This window comes from Caretta caretta, chromosome 28, assembly GCF_965140235.1.
Source record: "Caretta caretta isolate rCarCar2 chromosome 28, rCarCar1.hap1, whole genome shotgun sequence".
NCBI lineage: Eukaryota > Metazoa > Chordata > Testudines > Cheloniidae > Caretta > Caretta caretta.
In genome coordinates this window covers 14,799,875-14,827,614 of record NC_134233.1, presented here as the reverse complement: position 1 = coordinate 14,827,614, position 27,740 = coordinate 14,799,875, and the positions used below count along the sequence as shown (strand labels likewise).

The window sequence follows — 27,740 nt, the reverse complement described above, 5'->3', positions numbered from 1 at the left end:
CGGGCATGGGGGGCTGGAAATGTCACTTCATACGGGGGTAGAAATGGAAAATAAAAATCCCTGCAAAGCATGGATCATTCACAGACCCCCCCCCCCCCCAGCACCGGTGGGGAAAAGCGAGGGCCAGGTCCTCGGCCGGACAAGGGCCTTGGAGGGGGTTCAGGGGAGGCAAGACCCCCCCCCCCATGGCTTCTCACCCTTCTCCCCAGCTGCCCCCCACAACTCCCCCACTGCAGCTGCCCCCCCCCATTGCATCCCGGCCTGATCCTGCAGGCTCGGGGGGGGGGGGGGTTCCCCGATTCCCCGCGTGTCCCAAACACCCTTCGTGGGGCCCGGAGGGGCAGGGCCAGGCCCGGGCAGGAGCCGCCCCTTCCTGCCCCCCCCCGGGCCCGGGAGCCCTGTGTGAGTCCGCCGCGGCGGGGCCATGGCCGGGGCCGGGGCCGGGAGCGGCGCGGTGGGGCCGGGGGCAGCGCGGAGCGGGCGGGGACACGCGTGGGGCGGACACGCTCCTGCCGGGGGGGGCCCGGAGCCCGGCTCGGCCCGGGAGCGCGGGGGGCGGGGCGGGGCGGGGGAGGGTGTATCGGGGGGGGGGACTGCTGGGGATGGGGGGCTGTTTGGAGCGGGGAGTTTGGGGGTGTCAGTGGGGAGGGAAGAGCGGGGAGTTTGGGGGGATGTCCGTGGGGGAGGGAAGAGCGGGGAGTTTCGGGGGATGTCAGTGGGGGGAAGAGCGGGGAGTTTGGGGGGGTGTCAGTGGGGGGGAAGAGCGGGGAGTTGGGGGGGTGTCAGTGGGGGGGAAGAGCGGGGAGTTTGGGGGGGTGTCAGTGGGGGGGAAGAGCAGGGAGTTTGGGGGGGTGTCAGTGGGGGGGAAGAGCGGGGAGTTTGGGGGGGTGTCCGTGGGGGGAGGGAAGAGAGGGGAGTTTGGGGGTGTCTGGGGGGAAGAGCGGGGAGTTTGGGGGGGTGTCCGTGGGGGGAGGGAAGAGAGGGGAGTTTGGGGGGTGTCCGTGGGGGGAGGTAAGAGAGGGGAGTTTGGGGGTGTCCGTGGGGGAGGGAAGAGCGGGGAGTTTGGGGGGGTGTCCGTGGGGGGAGGGAAGAGAGGGGAGTTTGGGGGGGTGTCAGTGTGGGGGAAAGAGTGGTGAGTTTGGGGGAGTGTCAGTGGGGGGAAGAGCAGGGAGTTTGGGGGGGTGTCCGTGGGGGGAGGGAAGAGCAGGGAGTTTGGGGGGTGTCAGTGGGGGGGGAAGAATGGGGAGTTTGGGGATGTCAGTGGGGGGGAAAGAGTGGTTAGTTTGGGGGAGTGTCAGTAAGGGGGAAGAGCAGGGAGTTTGGGGGGGTGTCCGTGGGGGGAGGGAAGAGAGGGGAGTTTGGGGGGATGTCAGTGGGGGGGAAGAGCGGGGAGTTTCAGGGGGTGTCCGTGGGGGGAGGGAAGAGAGGGGAGTTTGGGGGGGTTTCCGTGGGGGGAGGGAAGAGTGGGGAGTTTGGGGATGTCAGTGGGGGGGAAGAGCGGCGAGTTTGGGGGGTGTCAGTGGGCAGGGGGCAGACGGGGAGTTTGGGGATGTCAGAGGGAGGGGAAGAGCGGCGAGTTTGGGGGGGTACTCGATGGGGGGGCTTCATGTTCAGATCGGCACTTGGGGGCTGCGTGGGGGGGTTGGAATTGGGGGAATGTCTGAAGTTGTTGCTTAGGGTGTGGGTAGAGTCGCCTGATATTCAAAGCTGGGGGGGCGGGCGGGGGGAGTGGGGGTTGGGCTGCCCCCTGTCACTTCAGCATGGGGTTCTGTGTCCCCCCCCCCCCCCTTCACCATCTCCTCCCCCGTCACCCTCGCTGAGGTTGAACGAGGCCGGGGGAAAAAGTCTCCTTGAGTCCCAGGGGCTCGGCAGGGCAGGACGGGCCCTGAAATCGGGCCGTTGTGAGGCCGTTTGCAGCGGTTTGTAACCCCCCTCCCCTGCTTCTTCCAGGAGCCCCCCCGAGAGCGTCGGGCCCCTCTGGGAAAAGAGAGAGAAGCCGCCGAAGCCGAGGAGCCGCGGCAAAGTCAGGAGCTGCTGGTAGGTGCCCAGGTTCGCCAGGGATCCCGGTGCCCCGAGTGACGGCGAATGCAGGGCCCGGCCTGCCAGCCTCAGCCAGGGACCCGTCCCCACCGGAGCCCAGGGTCCGACACGGGGGTGGCATGGTGCCCGTAGGGTGCGGGAGGCTGCTGGGCAGGAGCGGGTCAGTCTGTGTGAGCCCAGAGCCCCTGCCCACGGGCTGTCTGCGTGTCACAGTGACCGGGGAGCCTTTCCCGCACCTGGGGGAATGGGGAGGAAATGCCGGCTGCAGAGATGGAGGGTTTGGCCCAGAGCAATCGGATGAGGTTTTGGGGAGAACAGTCACCCCCCCCCATGAGCGATGTACAGCTCACCCCTGCCCTGATCCGTCGCCCCTTGCTGGGGTAAATAACCTTCCCGTCCCCCAGCGCAAGAGATCCCGCGCTCTGGGAAATAACTCCCCCACCCGCCGGGAGGGGCATTTATGGGTCTCCCCCGGTACCCACCCGCCCTCTCCCTGTGGCTGCAGAGCCGGACGGCAGCCGAGAGGCAGAAGATGGTCTGGGAGTGGCGGGATCTGCGAGGGTTTCTGGCGGAGCAGGAGCAGTGGCTGCTGTCCCGGCTGGAAGAGCTCGAGAGAGCCATTGCCCAGAGAAGGGATGCGGGCGTCTGCCGAGTGTCCCGGGAGATTTCCCTGCTCGGGGAGCGGGGAGGAGAGAAGGGGCAGCTGCTGAGCCCACCCCTGCAGGTCAGGCTGTCGTTGCAATGATCACACGCAGCGTTCCTGTAGGAGCGTCTGCCCCAGACCCCAAAGCACTTTACAAAGGGGGGACAGGGGTAATTATCACCCTATGGGAGAAAGGGGGAAACTGAGGCACAGAGAGGGGCAGAGCGCTGCCCGAGGTCACATACTGAGTCTGTGGCAGCACCAGGGATGGGTCCTGGGTGCTGCAACCCTGAGACCTTCTCTCCTCCGCTGTAAATGTCTGTAAATCCCCTCCCCCGTGCAGAGGTCCCGAGCCAGGCCTAAAATCCCACTCTCACCAGGTTAATGGGTTACTGGGGCCAGAGGGCTTGCGGGGCTCTCGGCACTGGGAGGAATTTGACTCTCAAGGCAGAGAAACATTTTCTGCCTCTAAAGTGGCCGGGGAGAAACTTTCCACCTCCCAGCAGGGATTGCTGGGGCTGCTGAGAGCAACCGTCCCTGCTGGTGGGGACGGGGGGGAGACGGCAGCTGGTCTCTGAACCAGAACCTGAGGGTCTGAAATTCCCCTAAATACCAGAGGCTCCCATGGTGATTCCCTGCGGAGCAGGAGGCTTCCCCAGCCTGGGACACCCCCTCTGACGGCCTCTCCTTTCTCTCCTCTCCAGGGTGCTGGGAGCTCTGGGGGCAGGTAAGTCCTGGGCTCTGTCTCCCTCCCCCCATGGCGTGTTAGGTCTGCTAACCGCACTGAATACAGGGCGTCCCCCTGCCCCGGCAGCGTGACACGCCGGCTTAGAGCCTGTGATTCTGTGTCCCCTCGTGGCTGCCTCAGCAAGGGGAAGAGCCTGTTAGTCTCTGACGGCTGATACGTCCCACCAGGGCTGTGAGACATATGGGCCAGGGGCCAGACCCAGGCTGTCTGACGTATTTATGGGGCCACGTCACGTATGCAGTGTGTGCAGAATCTCAGCTTTCGATTTTTTTTTTTTTTAAAGTAAGTTTCTAGCCCTCCTGGTTGCAAAGAAACCCTCCCAAATGGACGCGGAGACAATGTTGCCTTCCTGAGTCTGCAGACAGCCTGAAACAGCGGCTCAGAGGGGTGTGAATGCCCTTGGCCTGTGTCAGCATAGACACTGACTTCCTTTATTCCCCATGGGGTGCTTGATCCTGGAGTCTCCCCTTTGTGCCTGGGTGTCCCACTGAAAGCTGTTGGTGTCCTGCTGTGAATGGAGGTGGGGTGCAGAGTCTTAAATTGATGCCCTGCCTCACTGACCGTACCGGAAAGTGGAAGACAGCCCTGTCTGCCAAATGAGTTGGACACCCCAGGGTTACTGGTTTAGCTGAAGGGCTCAGGGCTTTTGGTGTTAAGGGCCCACGTTCATTCCCTGCTGAAGACCTGGGCTCTGTCTGTGTCCACAGTGACATGTGGGAACACACCCACTCTTCGGTCTGTGTCTCCTCCCTTTCCACGTAATCCCAGTGCTGGTGCCCCTTGTTACTGGAATTTCCCAATGTGGGAGGTGGCTGTGAACATAACAACGGCCACACTGGGTCAGACCAAACTGTCCATCTAGCCCAGTGTCCTGTCTTCTGGCAGTGACCAATGCCAGGTGCCCCAGAGGGAATGAACAGAACAGGGAATCATCAAGTGATCCATCCCCTGTCGCCCATTCCCAGCTTCTGGCAAACAGAGGCTAGAGACGCCATCCTTGCCCATCCTGGCTAATAGCCACTGTTGGACCTATCCTCCATGTGCTTCTCTAGTTCTTTTTTGAACCCTGTTGTAGTCTTGGCCTTCACAACATCCTCTGGCAAGGAGTTCCACAGGTTGTGTGAAGAAATATTTTCTTTTTTTTTAAACTTGCTGCTTATTCATTTCATTGGGTGACCCCTAGTTCTTGTGTTATGTGAAGGAGTAAAAGACACTTTTTTACTTACTTTCTGCACGCCAGTCATGCTTTTATAGACCTCTATGATATTCCCCCTTAGTCGTCTTTTCCAAGCTGAAAAGTCCCAATCTTATTAATCTCTCCTCATATGGAAGCTGTTCCAGACCCCTCATCATTTCTGTGGCCCTTTTCTGTATTTTTTCCAATTCTAATATATTTTTTTTTGAGATGGGGCAACCACATCTGCACATATAGAACCCACAGAACCAGGGCGTCTCAGAGAAAGCTCCTAAACTTGTCTTTGTTCCTTGCCCCAGTGTTTCCCCGTGTCCCACCTCTCTGGGCCCGTGGCCGGCACAGGGCTGAAGGCAGGTGACTCACTAGAACAGTGCCCATCCCGGGCTGCAAAACACAGATCCAGGTTTGCTGGAGTTTGGGGGTTGCTGGGCTCAGGATCTGGGGATCCAGGCCCATTTCTCACCCCCCCTCTTTCCCCAGCAGGGAGGACGGGACGTTTCGGGAGCCGGAGCCGGGGTTTGCGGAGCTGGAGAGGAGGCTCAGCGATTTCTCTCTGACAAGTGCCGTCCTGCAGCAGGTCCTGCGGGGATTCAAAGGTGAGTGGGAGTCTGGGGGTGGCGTCTCCTCTGGTTAGAGCGACCCTGGCCCTGGGGAGGAGTCGGGGACTCTCGAGATGTCACTGACCCCAGGCTCCATCTCGCAGCCCCAGCTCCGCGAGTCGCCCTTCCCCATGGGAGTCGCCCTGTGGGGCTGGCTCTGTCTGCAGCGACTGCATTGTGGGCCTTGGTCTGTGTCCCCGTCCCGTAGTTTAAAGCAGTTACATTAATAACCAATGGGGATTTCTCTATGAACGCGAGGGACTGAATCCTCCTCTCTCCCGTCCTCTCCTTCCCCTAGAGACGCTGCGACGGGAGCTGGGGAGTGACACAGGTACGTGTCCGTCTCTGATGGACCGGGGGGAGATTTCAGACCAATAACCATGTTCGCGACAGGGCTTCACGGCCTCCAGCCCCGATGTGCACCTGGGAAGGGTGGAACAATGGGAAGCCGGGTGAGCCCCCTGACTGATTCCCTCCTGATGTGATGTCTGATGGACCCTGTTACGGTCTTGGCCTTCACAACATCCTCTGGCAAGGAGTTCCCCAGGTTGACTGTGCATTGTGTGAAGAAATGACACTTTCTTTCTGACTTTCTGCACGCCAGTCATGCTTTCATAGACCTCTATGATATCCCTTCTTAGTCGTCTGTTTTCCAAGCTGAAAAGTCCCAGTCTTATTAATCTCTCCTCATATGGAAGATGTTCCATACCCCTTATCATTTTTGTGGCCCTTTTCTGTACTTTTTCCAATTCCAATATATCTTTTTTGAGATGGGGCGACCACATCCGCACACAGTCAGAATCCACAGAACCAGGGCGTCGCAGAGAAAGCTCCTAAACTTGTCTCTGTTCCGTGCCCCAGCATTTCCGCATTTTATTTCTGAAAATCTAAGTACACTATATCTACTGGATCCCCCTTGTCCACATACTTGTTGACCCCCTCAAGGAATTCTAGTAGATTGGTGAGGCATGATTTCCGTTGACAAAAACCATGTTGACTTTTTCCCAACAAATTATGTTCATCTCTGTGTCTGACAATTCTATGCTTTACTATAATTTCAACCAGTTTGCCCGGTATTGAAGTCAGGTTTACTGGGACCTTTAATTGCTGGGATCACCTCTGGAGCCCTTTTTAAAAATTGGCGTTCTCCGTTTGGTACAGAAGCTGATTTAAATGGTAGGTTACCGACTCGTTAGTAGTTCTGCAGTTTCATATCGGAGTTCCTTCCGAACTCTTGGGTGAATCCCATCTGGTCCTGGTGAGTTATTACTGTTTAATGTATCAGTTTGTTCCAAAACCAACTCTAATGACACCTCAGTCTGGGACAGTTCCTCACATTTGTCACCTAAAAAGAATGGCTCAGGTTTGGGACTCTCCCTCACGTCCTCAGCCGTGAAGAACGATGCAAAGAATTCATTTAGTTTCTCCTCAATGGCCTTATCGTCCTTGAGGGCTCCTTCAGCATCCTTCAGTGGCCCCACTGGTGGTTTGGCCGGCTTCCTGCTTCTGATGTATTTAAACAAAAAAAATTGCTCTTTCTCTTTGAGTCTTTGGCTGACTGTTCTTCAAAATTATTTTTTGGCCTTCCTAATTATATTTGTACACTTCATTTGCCAGAGTTTATGCTCCTTTCTATTTTCCTCCCTAGGGTTTAACTTCCACTTTGTAAAGGATGCCTTTTTGCCTCTCACTGCTTCTTTTATTTTGTTGTTTAGCCACAATGGCTCTTTTCTTCGGTTCTCTTACTATGGTTTTTAATTTGGGGTATACATTTAAATGGAGTTTGCAGGGATTTCACTTTTGGCGCTGTACCTTTCAATTTCTGCTCAACTCACGTCCTCATTTCTGTGTCGTCCCCCTTTCTGAAATTAAATGCCACAGTGTTTGGCTGCTGTGGTGTTTTCCCTGCCACGGGGACGTTAAATTTAGTGATATTATGGCCACTATTACCAAGCGGTCCAGCTCTATGCACCTCTTGGACCTGATCCTGTGCCCCACTTCGGACTAAATCAGGAATTGCCTCCCCTCTGGTGGGTTCCAGGACCAGCTGCTCCAAGAAGCCGTCATTTAAGGTGTCAAGAAACTTTATCTCTGCATCCCGTCCTGAGGTGACATGTACCCAGTCAATATTGGGATGGTTGAAACCCCCCCCTTATTATGGAGTTTTTTTCATGTAATGGTCTTTCTAATCTCTCTGAGCATTTCACAGTCACTATCCCCATCCTGGTCGGGTGGTCGGTAATAGATCCCTCCTGCTACGTTCTTCTTATTAGCGCATGGAATTACTACTGTCCATGGAGAGTCTATGGCACAGTTTGGTTCAGTTCAGATTTTTACTTCATTGGATTCGACGCTTTCTGTCCCATATAGTGCCACTCCCCCACCAGCATGACCTGTTCTGTCCTTCCGATATATTTTGTGCCCTGGTGTTACTGTCTCCCATTGATTAGCCTCATTCCACCAAGTTTCTGTGATGCCTATTATATCAATAGCCTCATTTAATACGTGGCACTCTAGTTCACCCATCTTTTTATTTAGACTTCCAGCACTGGTATATAAGCACTTTAAAACGTGTCACTTTTTAGCTGTCTGCCATTATATGATGCAATTGAAGGGGACTCTTTTTTTCATTTGACTCTCTCTCATCAGATCTTACCTGTATTTTATTACCTTCCATCCTCTCCTCCTTACTAGGACATAGAGAATCTCTAGTAGAACTTCCCCTAAGGGATGTCTCTGTCCAAACCACGTGCACCTGTCGGCTTCCCCCCCAGCCCTTAGTTTCAAAACTCCTCTGTGACCTTTTTAATTTTAATATCAGGAACAGCATCCTAAAAAACTGGAACCTGGATTGGGATCCCCTCCGTTACCCCTCTCTCTATCCCCGAGAGGTCAGCTGTGTGACTGCTCCACTCTGGAAGGGCAGTTGGAAAGTTCCCTCTCAAAGCCTGGGTGCCCAGATGCTGAATCAGCCATCCTGTCCTGGGCATCCTCTCCCAAGTGACCAGTGAGGAGACATTCCTGTACGCCCACTATTCCTTCCCCAGTTTCTTCCTCTGGGCCCTCCTCTCTAGAGTGAGATCTGTCCCTTGTTCAGCTGCAAAACTCTGCCAGCTAACAACTGGGACAGTTCTCTCACTGACATCAGGCAATAATTTCTCCCTCCCTCCCTGAGCAGACGCTGCAGAGCAGGAGCTGGTCTCAACCGCCTTCACCCCTGGAAGCACGCGGCTTCCCCCTGCTGCACAGTAATCAAGGAGGCTGTCTCCTATTCCGTCAGTAATTCCTGGGACTTTACCCTTTCCCTCTGGGGTCCCAGCATAATACTCCTTGTTGCAGGTAAACCCCTTAACAGCCTGAGCTACAAGGAAAAAATCACGTCCAATTAACATGTCAACGGGATTATCGTCCACCACCCCCACTGTTAATAAACTTTCTAAACCACCAGTTTCTATGCACATTTTTGCCAAAGGCACAAGAATCCTGTCACCTCCTGCTCATAAAAGCTCCGCCGTCTGACCTGGCCGTATGTCACCTTGAATTATCCTCCACTTGATCACAGAGATTTCTGCACCTCTGTCTTCCCACCTGAGGTATTCCCTGCCACTAATCCTGACAAAATGTGCTTCGTGTCTGGCTCTGCAGAGGCTACTCCCTCAAAAACAAGGTGATAAGTCTCAATCGCTTGAGAGGTTTCTGTGTTGAGGGCCGCAGAACTAACATGAGCAATTTGTTGCCTGCTTCTTCCCAGCAGAGGGCATTTATTCCTCAGGTGATCAGTGGAATTACAGTTTTCAAAGGGGTAGCCGTGTTAGTCTGTATCAGCAAAAAGAACGAGGAGTCCTTGTGGCACCTTAGAGACGAACAAATTTATTTGGGCATAAGCTTTATCTAACAATGTGATACCCAGCAATGCCCCTCTGCCACGTACATTGGCCAAACCGGACAGTCTCTATGCAAAAGAATAAATGGACAAAAATCAGACATCAAGAATTGTAACATTCAAAAACCAGTCAGAGAGAACTTCAATCTCCCTGGACACTCAATAATAGACTTAAAAGTGGCCATTCTTCAACAAACAAACTTCAAAACCAGACTTCAACTAGAAACTGCAGAACTGGAATTAATTTGCAAACTGGACACCATCAAATTAGGTCTGAATAAAGACTGGGAGTGGATGGGTTACTACAAAAAGTAATTTTCCCTCTGCTGATACTCACACCTTCTCGTCAACTGTTGGGAATGGGCCACATCCACCTTAGAATCATAGAATTCTAGAATCATAGAATATCGGGGTTGGAAGGGACCTCAGGAGGTATCTAGTCCAACCCCCTGCTCAAAGCAGGACCAATCCCCAACTAAATCATCCCAGCCAGGGCTTTGTCAAGCCGGGCCTTAAAAACTTCTAAGGAAGGAGATTCCACCACCTCCCTAGGTAACGCATTCCAGTGCTTCACCACCCTCCTAGTGAAAAAGTTTTTCCTAATATCCAATCTAAACCTCCCCCACTGCAACTTGAGACCATTACTCCTCGTTCTGTCATCTGCTACCATTGAGAACAGTCTAGAGCCATCCTCTTTGGAACCACCTTTCAGGTAGTTGAAAGCAGCTATCAAATCCCCCCTCATTCTTCTCTTCCGCAGACTAAACAATCCCAGTTCCCTCAGCCTCTCCTCGTAAGTCATGTGTTCCTTGATTGAACCTTGATTGCACTGGCCTTTTTAGCACTACAAAAGGAATTTTCTCTCTCTTGATATTCACCCCTTCTTGTCAACTGTTGAGACTAGGCCACGTCCACATTAATTGAAATGGCCTCGTTAGCACTGACCCCCGCCCCCACTTGGTAAGGCAATTCCCATCTTTTCATGTGCTGTAATATATATTCGGCCTACTGTATTTTCCACTCCATGCATCTGATGAAGTGGGTTTTAGCCCCCAAAAGCTTCTGCCCAAATAAATGTGTTAGTCTTTAAGGTGCCACAAGAACTCCTTGTTGTTTTTAGTGGAATTACAGAGATCGCACCTTTTGGGCTCTTCTGGTTTCCCGGGGGATTTGGGATGGGGATTAGAGGAATGGTTTTGGGGAGGTGCGTGCCCAGCATCCCAGCCACCCTTTTTCTTCTCCAGGAGGGAAACAGTAACCCTGCTTCCCACCAGGTTTAAACCCCTCTTTCTCTGGTTTATTCACAATAGATGCCTAGGTCTGCTGAAAGACACCAGCCGCTAGAGAAGCCATCTCTTCCACAGTCGTTACATGTTTATCCCATGAACACTGCTTTACACCATCTTTACGTATATTTAAGGACTGTTCTTGAGCAAACATTTGTTCAAAACTTTCCACCCCTTTGCCGCTCACCCACTTGCCCAGTCAATCTTTCATTCTGTATAAATATTCACTCAAACCAGCACCCCTCTTAAAATTTCTAAATTTCACTCTTTATGTATCAGGGGTAATTTGAAACCATTGCAAACCAGTTTGTTTGTTTGTTTTTTTAAAATTTAAATGTCCAGGAGTCTAAAGCATCTTCAATTTGTATTCCATTGAATACAGTTTCAGCTTTACCAGTTAGTTTTGCAATCAGGGTCGGAACTTTCTTGGCATCTGGGATTTCATGCACTGCACATAGCCTTTCAAGTGTGGAAAGAGATTCAGTAGTATCATCTGTCTTGTTGGATGCAGGACATGGGTGGTCCCAATTGTGGATTTTTGCAGAGATGAGACTCGGAGGTGTGTGTAGGGGGGTGATGGTTCTCCTTTTCTAGCAGTTCCAGTTGGTGTTTCCGCTCTCTTTCCTCGGATTCCTTGTGCCATGGCCTCTATCTGTTTGAGGTCTAAGGTTCGCTGAGGTGCTTCTTTTTTCCCTTTTATCTCCAGTTCTTCCATTCTCAGCGGATGCTCATAGTCTCTCTTTTTCTGCCGCCTCCAACTTTTCAATTGCTTCACTGCTTTCACTCATCTTTAAGCTTCCCTTTCCCGAAATAAGCACATAGAAAACAACAAACCGGTAACCTGCTCTCAGCCACCACACTTCAAATCTTTACCCCAATGTCTGAAGTGCAAATCTCCCTCAGAACAACAAGCGGTGCATTTCATCCTGCTTGCTGCACCACTGTGATGGGATCCCCAGTGTACACCCTGGAACTGGGGTACCACAGTGACCCATTAACCCTCCAGCCTAGGTTGACTCTCACAATGCTTTGCTAGTGGCAAGCAGCAAACCCCTCCAGGTGCTGTTACCACTCAGCACAACAGCATGTGGAGCCCCCCACCCAGCTAGATTGCATGAATGCTCCCAAAGCCTCTCATGAATTGCAAAAAGAAAGGCACCAGCCAATTGCCCCCAGTGCCCCAGCCTTGCACCCCAGAGCTGTACCGTCTTGCCCTGGTCAGAAGCCTGACCAGTGTAAGTTTGTTACCCAATCTCCCCTTCCTTAATGTGGAGAGGGCATGCAGCAGCCTTTGTAAACCGAGTTGAGATTTCCCAAGCACTTTAAGCAAAATACACGGTTTTAGGGAAAGTATAAAACAGATTTATTAACTACAGAAAGATAGGTTATAAGTGGGAGGCATAAAAGGTCAGAGATAGTTATCAAAGAAAATAAAAGATAAGTGCACAATCTAAATCGTAAACCTTATTACACTAGGCAGTATTTCAATCAAGCAATTTTCTCACCCCACTGGATGTTACAGTTCTTAATACACAGACTTCTCCCTTAAGCCTGGGACCAGTCCCCTCAGATGAAGTTTTTGTGTTCTCAACGTTCTTGTTGCTTCTGGCATAGGTGGGGGAGGAGAAAGGTCAAGGCATGATGCCACTGTCCTGTATTTTCTACCCTCAGTCCATGTGCCTGGAAAATACTAGCCCAGACATGTCCGGGTGGGCTTTGCTGGGTCACAGGGTTGAGCAATCCCCCCCGGTGTGGTCTTGAGCAACTGAGTCATAGAGCGGTGCAGTCCCCATTGAGTGGTGCTCCTTGACTCCTAATCCCTTGATGACAGCTCTCCTGCTGATTAATGGTCACTGAGCACCCGCCTGGGCGGAGATCACTACCCTTTATAGCAGAGATGCTGAAACTTACGACGTTTTTCTGTAACAAAATCTCATAACTTCCTACACACTAACAATATATCTATTTGGACAGGACAGCGTGTTTCAGCAGATCATGAACTTTCATATGATAACTTACATGGCCTGCTTTGTATGAAATATCACAGCCATATATGAATTGTGAATCTGGGGTTTACAGGGTGCGACTTTGAGGTACAGTGTGTGTCAGTGGGTTTAATCCTAGTAGGAGGGGATGGGTCTGCACTGCACTGAGCATTTTCCCATCATGAGAGTCGATGTCTATACAGAGGAAAAGCCAGTGAGAATGTGAAATGACCTAAAGACTGGTCTGAATTCCCCCCAATAACCCTTCTGTCCCTGACAGGCTGCAGAACATCCCCGGGTGACTCCAGATTCTCCCAGCCTGCCTGGAGAAGGGAAATGGGCATGGCAGAGCTGGCTCAGGTAGGGATGCTGAGGAAATGCTGGAGGGTTCCTGCAGGAGCCGGTGGGACAGTGAATACACAGGAAGGGGGGGGTTGATCTAGGGGTGGGAGGGTGCAGGAAGGGCACAGGGTGGAGAAAGGGAGGGGGGCAAGGTGCGATGAACCTGCTGGGACTCGATAAATCGGGGTCTCGGTTGTAGGAATAGAGCCATGGGGGTTGGGTGTGGAAATTCCCCTCTTTGTGGAACAGGAAACAAACTCGCTTGGGCTGGGAAAACTTCCCAGACTCCCAGTGTTGGAGCGTGAACCCACTAACCAGCGGTTGCTATGCTATGAAGGAGGCTCCCACCACTGAGGCTTAGGGAAGATGCCCCATCCCCTGACCTCCAGCTGCTGACAGTGGGGAGGGTGTTGGGATTCCTACAAGGAGGGTCTTTATCTCCAGTTCAGCCTCTGGGAAGTTGTTGAGTGGGATGAAAGGGAAGACCCTTCCCCCTCTATCTGCTGGGAAGGACGAGGGGATCTCTCTATCTCCCGTCTCCACAATGCCTCCTGGATGCAGCAGGTGGTGGGTGGGACTCCTCCGACTCTGTATCCGTTTGATTGGCCCTGCTACCCCATGAATAGTGGGGCCGTGAGTGGGGCAGCAGGTCCTGAGTGTGCGGCTCTGGCTCTTTCAGGGGCCGGTGACCTTCGACGAGGTGGCTGTGTATTTCACCAGGGAAGAGTGGGCCCTGCTGGACCCCGCTCAGAGAGCCCTCTACAGAGACGTCATGCAGGAGAACTACGAGAACGTGACCTCGCTGGGTAAGGATTCCCGTCCCCGTGGTTCTGAGAAGGGGAAATGCAGAGATAAGGTTCACGTCTCCCCCCACAATGCCACTTCTCCTCTGTCCTGATTCAGCATCACCCCGACATGCAGATGACACACCACTAGGGCTCTGCCCTCTTCACTACACAACACTCGGGGAACAGAGCACAGGGGCAGTATACCACAAAGTCTGCAATCTTCTCTTGGCTAAGGTAAAACTTGGGTTTCGGTCCAGCCTAACGAAGAGAAGCTTCCAACGCCTGGCCAGCCCTCAGATGGAGCCTACGCCACACGAACCATCACAGACTTGCAAAATATTACCATGCTTTTGCCCTCTCCTAGAGGATTCCTTCTGAGTCGTTGCCCTCACTTGCCCCTCTCTAAGCCCAGGAGACATCTAGCGTGTGTGCCACCAGAGTGCCGACAATGCTCATGGCAAGAACACACCCTTGTGCACGTTTATCGTCCACTAATCCCTCCACCCTCTCTTATGGACCGCAGCCTTGTCGCGGTGGGGAGTCTTGCGTAGGCTTAAAGACCCTCAGAGCTACATCGTTCTGAGCTTTCATACTCCTTGTAGGATCCCCCTTGGCAAGCAGGTCTGAGACGAGGCTCCTGACTAACTGTGGTCCAAACTTCGCAAGACCCCAATGGTGGGTCGGGCCCATATAGAAGATCTTCTTGTACTCTGTGGCTGTGAAGGCGGATGAGGGCTGCAGCAGCAGGGAGGCCGCTGGTTCATAGAATCATAGAATATAAGGGTTGGAAGGGACCCCAGAAGGTCATCTAGTCCAACCCCCTGCTCGAAGCAGGACCAATTCCCAGTTAAATCATCCCAGCCAGGGCTTTGTCAAGCCTGACCTTAAAAACCTCTAAGGAAGGAGATTCTACCACCTCCCTAGGTAACGCATTCCAGTGTTTCACCACCCTCTTAGTGAAAAAGTTTTTCCTAATATCCAATCTAAACCTGTCTGGGTTGTCTGGGATCTCCTTGCCACTGCATCAGGGTTTTCCTCCTGTCAAGTCTCGTGTGGTTTTTGTGGGATTAGCATCTGCATGAGCCGTGATCTCTGGCAGTCTTTAGTCACAAATCTGCTTGCCGGCGACAATGGCCGTCTTGCGCTTGGATGAGACAGAAGTGTCTTTCGGCACCGGTGGCTCTGACAGAGCAGGCCTCTTTTAGGATCTCTTCTGCTCGCCCCAAACGGGGAGGGGGGCTAGAAAAGGTGCCCCAAACATAGGCTGTCTCACACACTTCCAACTGGAAGGCCGCATCCAGTGGGATCACTCAGCTCCGAGGCCAAAACAAGAGATAGAAGACAATGAATTTTGTCACCTGGAACGTCCGCACCCTTATGGACTCTCAAGCACAGTGAATGCCCAGGAAGAAGAACTCCCAGACTTGCCAGAGAAGGGGCAAGACTCACCGTTGACATGGAGGCTCTTAGTGAGACCCACCGGGCTGATGAGGGCCAATTAAAAGGGGATGGAGGTGGCTACACCTTCTTTTGGAAAGGAAAGCCACCTGAAGGGAGTCACGGGATTGGCTTTGCCATCAAAAATAAAATCGCCAGTCAGCAACCAGTGGGGATCAATGAGCATCTCATGACTCTTCGGCTCAAGCTCAGCGACAACCAATATGCCACCGTCATCCGCGCTTACGCCCGAACACTCGAAGGTAAGGAGGACAAGAAGGAGGAGTTTTATAGCGCTCGCGATGCGGTCCTCACAGCCACACCTAAGGTAGGCAAACTCATCCTCCTGGGAGATTTCAATGCCAGAGTCGGGTGGGACTGCCAGCTCTGGAGAGGCACGATAGGCAAAGAAGTGGTGGGAAATGTGAACCCCAATGGTATTCTCCTCCTCAGCAAATGTGTGGCGCGTGACCTGCTCATCACAAATACCACCTTCAGGCAGAGTAACAAATTTGAGACCATCAGGAAACATCCTCAGTCCAAAAACTGGCACCCCCTTGACTATGTTATAGTCAGAGCCCGAGAATACGCCGACGTCCGTGTAATATGAGACACGAGAGGTACGGATCACTGTTGGACAGACCATCGATTAGTGAGGTCAGTCATGTACCTGCAGCTTGCTCCGTGACGCCGCGAACACCCAAAGACTAAGCGAAAGTGGTAGAACGTCAGAGCACTTAACGACCAAGCCAGCTGCGAGATGTTGCAGTAACGCCTGTCAGGAATTCTCTAACTTGCTTGATAACACCATTGACATGGAAGAGCACTGGGATCAACTTAAAAATACCGTCCACAATGCATGTGCTGAAACCATAGGGTATGCCGCTCATCGGCACCGAGACTGGTTTGACGAAAACAATGAGGACATCCTAGCATTCGTTCAACAGAAAAGAAATGCATTCTGTAACTGGCAAAATGACTTCTCTAACCAGTGAAAATATGAGGTTTATCACCCGCTCAAAGCGGGGTCCTGGGGAAGCCAGAGGGTCCTGCCCCCAAACTCCGCAGTCAGACGGGACTCTCAGCCAACCAGTAGCACAGAAGGTTTATTAGACGACAGGAACATGGTCTAAAACAGAGTTTGTAGGCACAGAGAACAGGACCCTCAGCCGGGTCCATTTTGGGGGGCAGTGAGCCAGACAACCACGTCTGCCCTTCACTCCATGTCCCCAGCCAGACCCAAACTGAAACTCCCTCCAGCCCCTCCTCCTCTGGGCTTTGTCCCTCTCCCGGGCCAGGAGGTCACCGGATCCCTTTGTTCTCCAACTCTTCAGCTCTCACCTTGCAGGGGGGAAGGGCCCAGGCCATCAGTGGCCAGGAAACAGGGTGTTGGCCATTCTCTGTATCCAGACCCCTGCACACACCTGCCCTCTAGGGCTCTGCAACGATCATACACCTTTATCCCCCCACTTAGATACTTAAGAACTGCCTAGGGGAAACTGAGGCACCTCCACAATATTCAGAGGAAACATTAAGAACAGTCCCACTTTGTGTCACAGCCCAGAATGATGTTCGTTTCTTTTGCAACAGTGTTACACTGTTGACTCATATTTAGCTTGTGATCCACTATGACCCCCAGATCCCTTTCCGCAGTGCTCCTTCCTAGGCAGTCATTGCCCATTTTGTATGTGTGCAACTGATTGTTCCTTCCGAAGTGGAGTACTTTGCAATTGTCCTTATTGAATTTCATCCTGTTTACTTCAGACCATATCTCCAGTTTGTCCAGATCATTTTGAATTTTAATCCTATCCCCCAAAGCACTTGCAACCCCTCCCAGCTTGGTATCGTCCACAAACTTTAAAAGTGTACTCTCTATGGGATTATCTAAATCATTGATGAAGATACTGAACAGAACCGGACCCAGAACCGATCCCTGCGGGACCCCACTTGTTATGCCCTTCCAGCATGACTGTGAACCACTGATAACTGTTCTCTGGGATCGTTTTTCCAACCAGTTTTGCACCCACCTTTTAGTAGCTCCGTCAAGGTTGCATTTCCCTAGTTTGTTCATGAGAAGGTCAGGAGAAGGGCAACCCTCAGTTTGGCCACTTTTGCTAGTGGCTCAAACCTGCCGTTCACTCAGCTAACCTCATCACTGGCTAGCATGGGGAAAAGGAAGGAGAACAATCCCCGCAGTCTCTGCTGGTCCACCTAGTAGGTCAGGGGACAGGCCAGGGACCTTCCCCTCTGGTGGGACCCACAGTCCAGGTCAACTCCTCCTGTATCCAATAGGGAGTTGTGGGAATGGGGGGAACCCAGGCCTGCCCTCTACTCCAGGTTGCAGCCCAGCACTCTGTGGATCACAGCTGTTCACAGTGTTTCGTGTAACACCTGTGTGACAGCTACAACTCCCTGGGCTACTTCCCCATGGCCTCCTCCCAACACCTTCTGTATCGTCACCACAGGACCTTCCTCCTGATGCCAGATAGCGTCTGTACTCCTCAGTCTTCCAGCAGCACGCCCTCTCACTCTCAGCTCCTTGCACGCCCCTCACTGACAGAAGTGAGCTCCTTTTTAAACCAGGTGCCCTGATTAGCCTGCCTTAATTGATTCTAGCAGCTTCTTAATTGGCTTCAGGTGTCCTAATTAGTCTGTCTGCCCTAATTTGTTCCAGCAAGTTCCTGATTATTCTGGAACTGCCCCTGTTACCTTACCCAGGGAAAAGGGACCTGCTTAACCTGGGGCTAATATATCTGCCTTCTATCACTCTCCTGTAGCCATCTGGCCCAACCCTGTCACATACCTTCTCCCCGCCCCCCAACTCAACACCATGGGGTTTGGCAACTTGGGACATCAGGCAGTGTACCTGTGACAAGCCATCTGCATTGCCATGGTGGCTTCCAGCCCGGTGTTGTATGGTGAATTGGAAAGGTGGTAGGGACAGGAACCATCTGGTCACCCTTGCATTCTTCTCTTTATTTCGCTGCATCCACTGGAGAGGTGCATGGTCGGTCACAGGGGTAAACCGTCGTCCCAGCAGGTAAAAATGTAAACCGTCGTCCCAGCAGGTAAAAACCTACATGGCCCATTTCGCAGCAAGGCACTCTCTCTCAACAACGGCATACTTCTACTCTCTCAGGAGGAGTTTCCTGCTGAGGTAGAGGATTGCGTGTTCTTTGTCTCTGACCATCTGCGATAGGACCGCTCCCAATCCTACTTCAGACGCATCTGTCTGTAAAATGAATTCTTTGTTGAAGTCTGGGGCTATAAGCATGGGGTTACTACAGAGGGCTGTCTGTAGATCCATGACTGCTTTCTCTGCGGCATCTGTCCACTTCACCATGGAGTGGTGTCTGGAGTCTGGACCCCGGGCTTTTATCAGGTCTGTCAGGGGACTCACTCTGGTAGCAAAATGGGGAATAAATCGTCGGTAGTACCCCACCACACCCAGGAATGCCCGGACTTGCTTTTTCTGATTCGTCCGGGGCCAATTTTGGATAGCCTCCAGTTTGTTTAGTTGGGGCTTGACCATGCCCCTTCCTACAATGTAGCCAAGGTATTTAGCCTCGGCTAGCTCTATAGCACACTTGGCTGGGTTGGCTGTGAGCCCAGCCCGTCTTAGCGTGTCCAGAACCGCTTCCACCTTTCCTAAGTGGGTTTCCCAGTCGGGGGTGTGAATAATCACATCATCCAGGTATGCCGCTGCATAACTGGTATGGGGCCATAGGAGCTTGTCCATAAGACGCTGGAAGGTGGCAGGTGCCCCATGCAGTCCAAAAGGAAGAATGGGATATTGAAACAGACTCTCTGGTGTAGAGAATGCCGTCTTTTCTTTCACCTCTTTGGCAAGGGGAATCTGCCAGGATCCCTTTGTTAAATCAAGGGTGGTCAAAAATTGGGCATTACCCAGGCGGTCAACTAACTCATCGATACGGGGTATGGGGTATTCATCAAATTTGGATCTCTCATTCAGCCAGCGAAAGTCATTACAAAACCTAGTGGTGCCATCGGGTTTGGGCACCAACACAATCGGGCTTGACCACTGACTGTGGGACTCCTCAATGACTCCCAGCTCCAACATCCTTTTTACCTCTGCCTTGATCTCCTCCCTTTTTGCCGCTGGGACCCAGTAGGGCCTTTGCCCCAGGGTCTGTGACAATGTGGTGATATGCTTCGGTGGTCCGGCCTGGTTTGGTTGAAAACACGTCCTGGTACCGGTTGATCATCTCAGTTGCCTCCTTCTTCTGGTTCGGTGTCAGATCAGGGGACATCCTGATCTGCTCCTGCAGGTTATTTCCCTGGATCGGGGCCTCTTGGGCCACCACACATGCCTCTCACTGGTGCCAAGGTTTTAAGAGGTTAATGTGATAAATCTGTTCTTGTTTCCGGCATCCTGGTTGCCGCACCTTATAGGTTACTTCCCCCACGGGTTCAACCACCTCATAGGGCCCCTGCCATTGGGCCAGAAGCTTGCTTTCTGCCGTGGGTACCAACACCATCACCCGATCCCCTGGTTGGAACTGTCGGACTTTTGCCTGGCGATTGTAATGGGTTCGCTGGGCCTCCTGTGCCTTTTCCAAATGTTCCCATACAATAGGGGTGACCCGGGCTATCCATTCTCGCATCTGCAATACATGTTCAATTATATTTCTCCCCTCATTGGGTTCCTCTTCCCAGATACCTAGTAAGCCACGGGGGTGGTGTCCGTATAATAACTCAAAGGGGGAAAACCCAGTTGAGGCCTGAGGTACCTCCCGGATAGCAAACATAAGGTAAGGTAGTACGGTGTCCCAATCTTTCTCATCCCGACTTACCACCTTCCATATCATAGCCTTGAGGGTTCAGTTAAACCTTTCTACCAGCCCATCGGTCTGTGGATGATAGACTGAAGTTCTCAGGGTATGGATATGGAGCAGCATACAGAGGTCCTTCATTAGCTTTGATATAAACGGGGTTCCTTGGTCTGTTAATATCTCCTTTGGTAGCCCCACTCAGGCAAAGATCCCCACCAGCTCTTTGGCTATCATTTTAGAGGCTGTCTTCCGCAGGGGGATGGCTTCTGGGTAGCGAGTAGCATAGTCCAAAACAACGAGTATATATTGGTGGCCCCAAGCCGTCTTCTCCAGGAGTCCCACTAGGTCCATGGCTATTCGCTTGAAGGGGACCTCTATGGTGGGAAGGGGTACTAAAGGTACCCTCAAGTGGGGATGGGGCCTGTGCAGCTGACACTCCGGGCAGGACGCACAGTACCTCCGCAGTTCTTCATGTACCCTGGGCCAGAAGAACCATTGTAGGTCCCGTGCCAGGGTCTTCTCTACCCCCAAATGCCTCCCAAAAAGATGACTATGGGCAAGACTTAATTCAGCATTCTTCCGCCGGCCCACTTCTTGGATCCCAATGGGATCACTGTCCTGTAGCCATCTGGCCCGACCTTGTCACACCCCCTATCCACAAGGCTTGTTACCCTGTCAAAGAAAGCTATCAGGTTGGTTTGACATTATTTGTTCTTCACAAATCCATGCTGACTGTTACTTATCACCTTTTTATCTTCTAGGTGTTTGCAAATTGATTGCTTAATTATTTGCTCCATTGTCTTTCCGGGTACGGAAGTTAAGCTGACTGGTCTGTAATTCCCTGGGTTGTCCTTATTTTCCTTTTTATAGATTGGCACTGTATTTGCTCTTTTCCAGTCTTCTGCAATCTCTCTTTTGAGATGCTGAAGGAGCCCTCAAGGGGGATCAGGCCATTGCAGTGTATCTGAACTAATTCTTTGCATCGGTATTCATGGCTGAGGATGAGAGGGAGATTCCCCAACCAGAGCCATTCTTTTTCGGTGACAAATCTGAGGAACTGTCTGAGACTGAGCTGTCATTAGAGGAGGTTTTGGAACAAATTTATACATTAAACAGTAACAAGTCACCACGACCAGATGGTATCACCCAAGAGTTCTGAAGGAACTCAAATGTGAAATTGCAGAACTATTAAGTGTGGTATGTAACCTATCATTTAAATCAGTTTCTATACCAGATGACTAGAGGGTAGCTAATGTGATGCCAATTTTTAGAAAAGGCTCCAGAAGTGATTCCGGCAATCACAGGACAGTAAGGCTAATTTCAGTACCAGGCAAATTGGTTGAAACTCTAGTAAACAACAGAATTAAGAATGGTTAGACACAGAGATGAACATGATTTGTTGGGGAAGAGTCAACATGGTTTTTGTAAAGGGAAATCAGGCCTCACCAATCTAGTAGAATTCTTTGAGGGGGTCAACAAGCATGTGGACAAGGGGGATCCAGTGGATATGGTGTACTTAGATTTTCAGAAAGCCTTTGACAAGGTCCCTCACCAAAGGCTCTTAAACAAAGTAAACTGTCATGGGATAAGGGGGAAGGTCCTTTCATGGAGCAGGAAACAAAAGCTAGGAAACAAAGAGTAGGAATAAATGGTCAGTTTTCAGAATGGAGAGAGGTAAATAGTGGTGTCTATACTGGGCCCAGTCCTATTCAACATATTCATAAATGATCTGGGAAAAGGGGTAAACAGTGAGGTGGCAAAATTTGCAGATGATACAAAGCTACTCAAGATAGTTTAATCCCAATCAGACTGCGAAGAGTTACAAAGGACCACACAAAACTGGGTGACTGGGCAACAAAATGGCAGATGAAATTCATTGTTGGTAAATGCAAAGTAATGCACAGTGGAAAACGAATCCCAACTCTAAACATATAAAATGACGGGGTCTAAATTAGCTGTTACCACTCAAGAGAGAGATCTTGGAGTCATTGTGGCTAGTTCTCTAAAAACATCCACTCGACGTGCAGTGGCAGTCAACAAAAATTTTAAGCAGAATGTTCTACACATTCGAACATCCGGGGAGCTAGCCTCAGCCTACACCAAAATGGGTTGGGGTTAAAATAATAAAAAAATTGTGAGAAATCTCCTATGCACCCCCCTGATTTCCTTTCCCTGTGCAGAGTTTCCAGTTTTCTCACCTGATGTGATCTCCCATCTGGAACAAGACAAAGAGCCGTGGCTCCCAGATCTCCTTGATTCAGAGGAAGGAGGCACCCTGAGAGGTGCCTGCACAGGTGAGGAATCATGAAATCAATTCAAAACCTGTCCGTGTCTGGAGGACACAGCTGGGATTCCCGACCGAGACCTTGTGAGTTCTCTGAGATCAGAATTGTCCCCAGCAGGTTTGTATCCTCAGGGCAGATGTCGTTCATGACTTCCTACCCATCCTGAGTGACACCTGGCAGTAGCTTCCTCCTTGACCTCCCTTCCCCCTGAGGGATTTACAGGCAGAATTGATCCCCTTATGTCTGCTGGACAGAATTTGGGGAAATTCAGTCCCTGATTTATGTCCATCTCTCCAACACTTATTTAGTTGACCGTGACTGTGAAATGCTCAGGGAGATTAGAGAGGCTATAGAAATAAAAAACTCAGTAATAATGGGGGATTTCAAGTATCCCCAGATAGATCAGGTACATGTCACCTCAGGACAGGATGCAGAGATCAAGTTTCTTGACACCATAAATGACGGCTTCTTGGAGCAGCTAGTCCTGGAACCCACCAGAGGGGAGGCAACTCTTGATTTAGTCCTAAATGGAGCATGGGATCTGGTCCAAGAAGTGACTCTAGGTGTATCTCTTGGTAATAGTGACCATAATATAATTAAATTTAACATCCCTGTGGAAGGGGGAAAACACTAAAGAAGCCCACCATAGTTGCATTTAATTTCAGAAAGGGGACCTACACCCAAATGAGGACGTTAATTCAACAGGAATTAAAAGGTACAATCTCAAAAGTGAAATGCCTGCAAGCTGCATGGCAACTTAAAAACAAGACAGTGGAAGCTCAAATTAAATGTATATCCTAAATTAAAAAAACGTAGTAAGAAGACCAAGAAAGTGCCTCCGTGTCTAAACTTCTAAAAGAAGCTGTTAGAGGCAAAAAGGCATCCTTTAAAAATTGTAAATTAAATCCTACTGAGGAAAATAGAAAGGAACATAAACTGTGGAAAGCCCCTGTAACCATTCCTTTGTGGGTCACAACTGAGAATACCCAAATTCAAGACAAACTGCTGAGAAAGAGGGCAGAACATAAGCTGGAGAAAGTGTAAAAGTACAATCAGGCAGGTCAAAAAAGAATTTGAAGAGCAACTTGCCAAAGACTCAAAAAGTAACCGGGAAAAAAAATTTTGAAGTAGCGCGAAGCTTGCTAAACAACCGGTGGGGCCACGGGACGATCAAGTTGCTGAAGGAGCACTCAAGGGCGATAAGGCCGTTGCAGAGAAACTAAATGAATTCTTTGCGTCAGTCCTCGCAGCAGAGGATGTGAGGGAGATTCCCAAACTGGAGCCATTCTCTTTTAGGTGAGAAATCTGAGGAACTGTCCCAGATTGAGGTGTCATTAGAAGAGACTTGGAACAAACTGATAAATTCAACATCAATAAATCACCAGGACCAGATGGGATTCACCCAAGGGTTCTGAAGGAACTTAAATGTGAAATTGCAGAGCTACTAACTATGGTTTGTAAGCTATCATTTAAATCAGTTTCTGGACCAGATGACTGGATAGCTAATGTGACACCAGTATTTATAAAAGGCTCCAGAAGCGATCTTGACATTTACAAGCCGGTAAGCCTAACTTCAGTAAAAGGCAAATTGTCTGAAAATCTAGTAAAGAACAGAATTGTCAGACACAGGGATGAACACGATTTGGATCAGTACCAATAGTGAAAAATTGATGATCATACGTGTTGCTAACAGCAGCCAAAACTTGTGGGCCTTTTTGAGGGAGTGCAGCTTAGCAGAGAATCATACAATCATAGAATATCAGGGTTGGAAGGGACTTCAGGAGGTATCTAGTCCAACCCCCTGCTCAAAGCAGGACCAACCTCAACTAAATCATCCCAGCCAGGGCTTTGTCAAGCCTGACCTTAAAAACCTCAAAGGAAGTAGATTCCACCACCTCCCTAGGGAACCCATTCCATGCATGACAAAGCCAGGAAGGAAGGGAGCCTCTGGCTCAAACTTTGCCTGCACCTACGTCCCTCCCTGATGAAATCGCTGTTGGATGTGCTGGGGCCTATGTTTTAGGAGAAAAGCAAGAGGCCTGTCTACATTTGCCCTCTCAGAGGTGTCCGTCAGGGCCTCAAGACATGCAAAATTTACAGGAACACATCTGGCTAATTAGCAAGCAGAGAAAACCTCTCACTTAGCTTTTGAAATGGCTTACCGAACATGGTTTGGTTTTTTTTGCTTGATATGTCATTGTCTACCAACAAGGATAAAGAAGCGGTGAGAGGTTTGGACTCTTCGGGATCTCTTCATGGATACAATTTAGGATTCCCAAGGGCAGCTGAAAGATGGGCCAATGCACCGCTTGAGAGCCACACCACACTTTGGTAACTATCGAGGGTTGGGGGTGTTTTCCTCGCATGTTGCAGATGTGTGTAAGTGCTTGAGACTCAATAAAATAAAGCTTTAACTGAGACCCCTCTTGTATTGTATTGTTTGTGCCAGCAAGTTATTGGTTGGGTGGCCATGTCTCCACGGATTTATTTCCTGACACCACCTGGCACAGAATAAAGTTACCTAGAGCTTTGGGTTGAAAGAACCCCGGGTTATAATACTCTGTTTTTGATCCATTTGAATTCCCCTTTGAAACTTTCATCAACTTCAAGCATATAAAAGGTTGTTTGAATGAGGAGGGAGAAAAATTCTTCTTCTTAACCTCTGAGGACAGGACAAGAAGCAATGGGCTTAAATTGCAGCAAGGACAGTTCAGGGTGGACATGAGGAAAAACTTCCTAACTGTTAAGCACTGGAATAAACTGCCGAGGGAGGTTGTGGAATCTGCACCATTGGAGATTTTTAAGAGCAGGTTAGACAAACACCTGTCAGGGATGGTCTAGATAATACTTAGTCCTGCCATGAGTGCAGGGGACTGGACTAGAGGGACCTCTTGAGGTCCCTTCCAGTTCTATGAATCTATGATCTCCCGCCCTAGTGACACTGAGCAGCCCTCAAGTGGTGAAAGAGCAGGTTAAGAACTATTTAGAAAAGCTGGACATGCAGAAGCCCATGGGTCTGGATCTAATGCATGCAAGGGTGCTGAGGGAGTTGGCTCATGTGATTGCAGAGCTATTGAGCACGATCTTTGAAAACTCGTGGCAATCGGGGAGGTCCCGGATGATTGGAAAAAGAGAAATATAGTGCCCATCTTTAAAAAATAGAAGAACAACAATCTGGGGAACTACAGACCAGTCAGCCTCACCTCAGTCCCTGGAAAAATCATGGAGCAGGTCCTCAAGGAAACCATTTGGAAACACTTGGAGGAGAGGAAAGTGATCAGGAACAGTCAGCATGGATTCACCAAGGGCAAGTCATGCCTGACCAACCTGATTGCCTTCTGTGGTGAGATAACTGGCTCTGTGGATATGGGAAAAATGGTGGACATGATAGATCTTGACTTTAGCAAAGCTTTTGATACGGTCTCCCACAGTATTCTTGCCAGCAAGTTAAAAAAGTATGGATTGGATGAATGGACTATAAGGTGGACAGAAAGCTGGCTAAATCGTCGGGCTCAACGGGTAGTGATCAATGACTCCATGTTTAGTTTGCAGCCAGTATCAAGCGGAGTGCCCCAGGGGTCAGTTTTGTTCAACATCTTCGTTAATGATCTGGAGGATGGTGTGGATTGCAAGTTCGCAGATGACACTAAGCTGGGGGAGAGGTAGATACGCTGGAGGGTAGGGATAGGGTCCAGAGTAACCTAGACAAATTGGAGGATTGGGCTAAAAGAAATCTGAGGAGGTCCAACAAGGACAAGTGCAGAGTCCTGCCCTTAGGAAGGAAGAATCCCATGCACTGCTACAGACTAGGGACCGAATGGCTCGGCAGCAGTTCTGCAGAAAAGGACCTAGGGGTTAAAGTGGACGAGAAGCTGGATATGAGTCAACAGTGTGCCCTTGTTGCCAAGAAGGCTAATGGCCTATTGGGCTGCATTAGTAGGAGCACTGCCAGCCGATCGAAGGCAGTGATTATTTCACTCTATTTGGCACTGGTGAGGCCACATCTGGAGTATTGCATCCAATTTTGGTCCCCCCGCTACAGATGGGATGTGGACAAATTGGACAGAGTCCAGCAGAGGGCAATGAAAATGATTAGGGGGCTGGGGCACTTGGCTTATGAGGAGAGGCTGAGGGAACTGGGCCTATTTAGTCTGTGGAAGAGAAGAGTGAGGGGGGATTTGATAGCAGCCTTCAACTACCTGAAGAGGGGCTCCGAAGAGGAGGGAGCTCGGCTGTTCTCAGTGGTGGCAGATGACAGAACGAGGAGTAATGGTCTCAAGTTGCAGTGGGGAGGTCTAGGTTGGATAATAGGAAACACTATTTCACTAGGAGGGTGATGAAGCACTGGAATGCGTTACCTAGGGAGGTGTTGGAATCTCCTTCCTGAGCAGTTTTTACGGCCCGGCTTGACAAAGCCCTGGCTGGGATGATTTAGTTGGGGTTGGTCCTGCTTTGAGCAGGGGGTTGGACTAGATGACCTCCTGAGGTCTCTTCCAACCCTAATCTTCTATGATTGTATGATTCCATAAAGAAGATAACCTCTGCATGGCTGAGATGGAAGGTTAGAGTTCTGGAGTGATGGGGAAGGAGGGGATCCCTCCGACACATCCCATATCCTTTTCTTCCCACCCCGTTCCTGCTTTTTGTTCTATTAACATTTATTTTAAATGAGAAAAATGGAAGGAAAAACAACTACAGTTCAGCGCAACCCTGGGCATTGTGAGGACGGGGAATGAGACAATCTCTCCTCAGAGGGGTACACGGTGACTCGAACAACAACTTTGCAGTGGTAGGAAGAGTAAAAATGTGATTCTCCAGGTTTGTTTAGACTAGGAAATGTGATGGAGGTTAGGTCAGGTGAGGAGGAAATGTTCTAGATCACCCCAGCCAGTATACATGGCTTTACAGGAAAAATTGTTGTTTTTTTTTTACATAAGAAAAGCGAAGGCAAACTAGCTAACTCCATGGAAATCATGGTGATCGGGGTCAAGTAAATTTTACCTCCATTTAGCTAGCTGAGGTCATACCTATGTCCTCCACCTGAGGAGACAGACATTCCTGGACATTCCTGATAGGAAGGACACATACTTCTAAGAGTCATAGGACAATGGGGTTGATAGAAAGGACCATGGGATTCAACCCAAAAGAAGAGAAGGAGTACTTGTGGCACCTTAGAGACTAACCAATTTATTTGAGCATAAACTTTCGTGAGCTAGCTTATGCTCAAATAAATTGGTTAGTCTCAAAGGTGCCACAAGTCCTCCTTTTCTTTTTGAGGATACAGACTAAAACGGCTGCTCCTCTGAAACCCAAAGAAGGTTGAGCTGCAAGAGGCAAAAGTGGGCCACTCACCTGGCGGAGCTGAGGGACTATGGTGACGCAAACGGTGCAAGCTGCATTGCATGTCGGAAACAGCAAAAGACTTAAAAAAAAAAAAGTTTGACAGTTCTAGACAAGGGTTTCATGGTGTTGTTCCCCCTTACAGTTTCTCTGATGACAGATGCGTTCTGAATGAAGCTTTTCCCACACTCATAACTCTCATAGGGTCTCTCTCATATGTGGATTCTCTGATGCGTAGTAAGGTCTGAGCTCTGTGTGAATCTTTTCCCGCACTCACAGCACTGCGAGGATCTCTCTCTGGTGAGGACTTTCTTATGATAAAAAAGGGCTGAACCCTGAGTAAAGCCATTCCCACACCCACAGCATTCATAAATGC

General features: G+C 50.4%; 2 protein-coding genes across 2 annotated transcripts in view; one reads left to right on the top strand and one right to left on the bottom strand.

The window, feature by feature from the left end:
- Positions 1-412: 412 nt before the first annotated feature.
- Positions 413-24,444, top strand: LOC142068413 (zinc finger protein 560-like). The gene is made up of 9 exons (XM_075124030.1): positions 413-454; positions 1,951-2,037; positions 3,388-3,410; positions 5,107-5,222; positions 5,524-5,556; positions 12,660-12,739; positions 13,401-13,527; positions 21,920-22,033; positions 24,237-24,444. The coding sequence occupies exons 1-9, from the start codon at positions 425-427 to the stop codon at positions 24,239-24,241; spliced, it is 615 nt and encodes a 204-aa protein (XP_074980131.1). The 5' UTR covers positions 413-424; the 3' UTR covers positions 24,242-24,444.
- Positions 24,445-26,484: 2,040 nt separating this feature from the next.
- LOC142068386 (uncharacterized) overlaps positions 26,485-27,740 on the bottom strand; it is a 67,295-nt gene continuing 66,039 nt past the window's right edge. The window contains 1 exon segment of the mRNA XM_075123801.1: positions 26,485-27,739. Within this exon segment, the coding sequence (XP_074979902.1) occupies positions 27,448-27,739 (292 nt within the window). The 3' untranslated portion in view covers positions 26,485-27,447.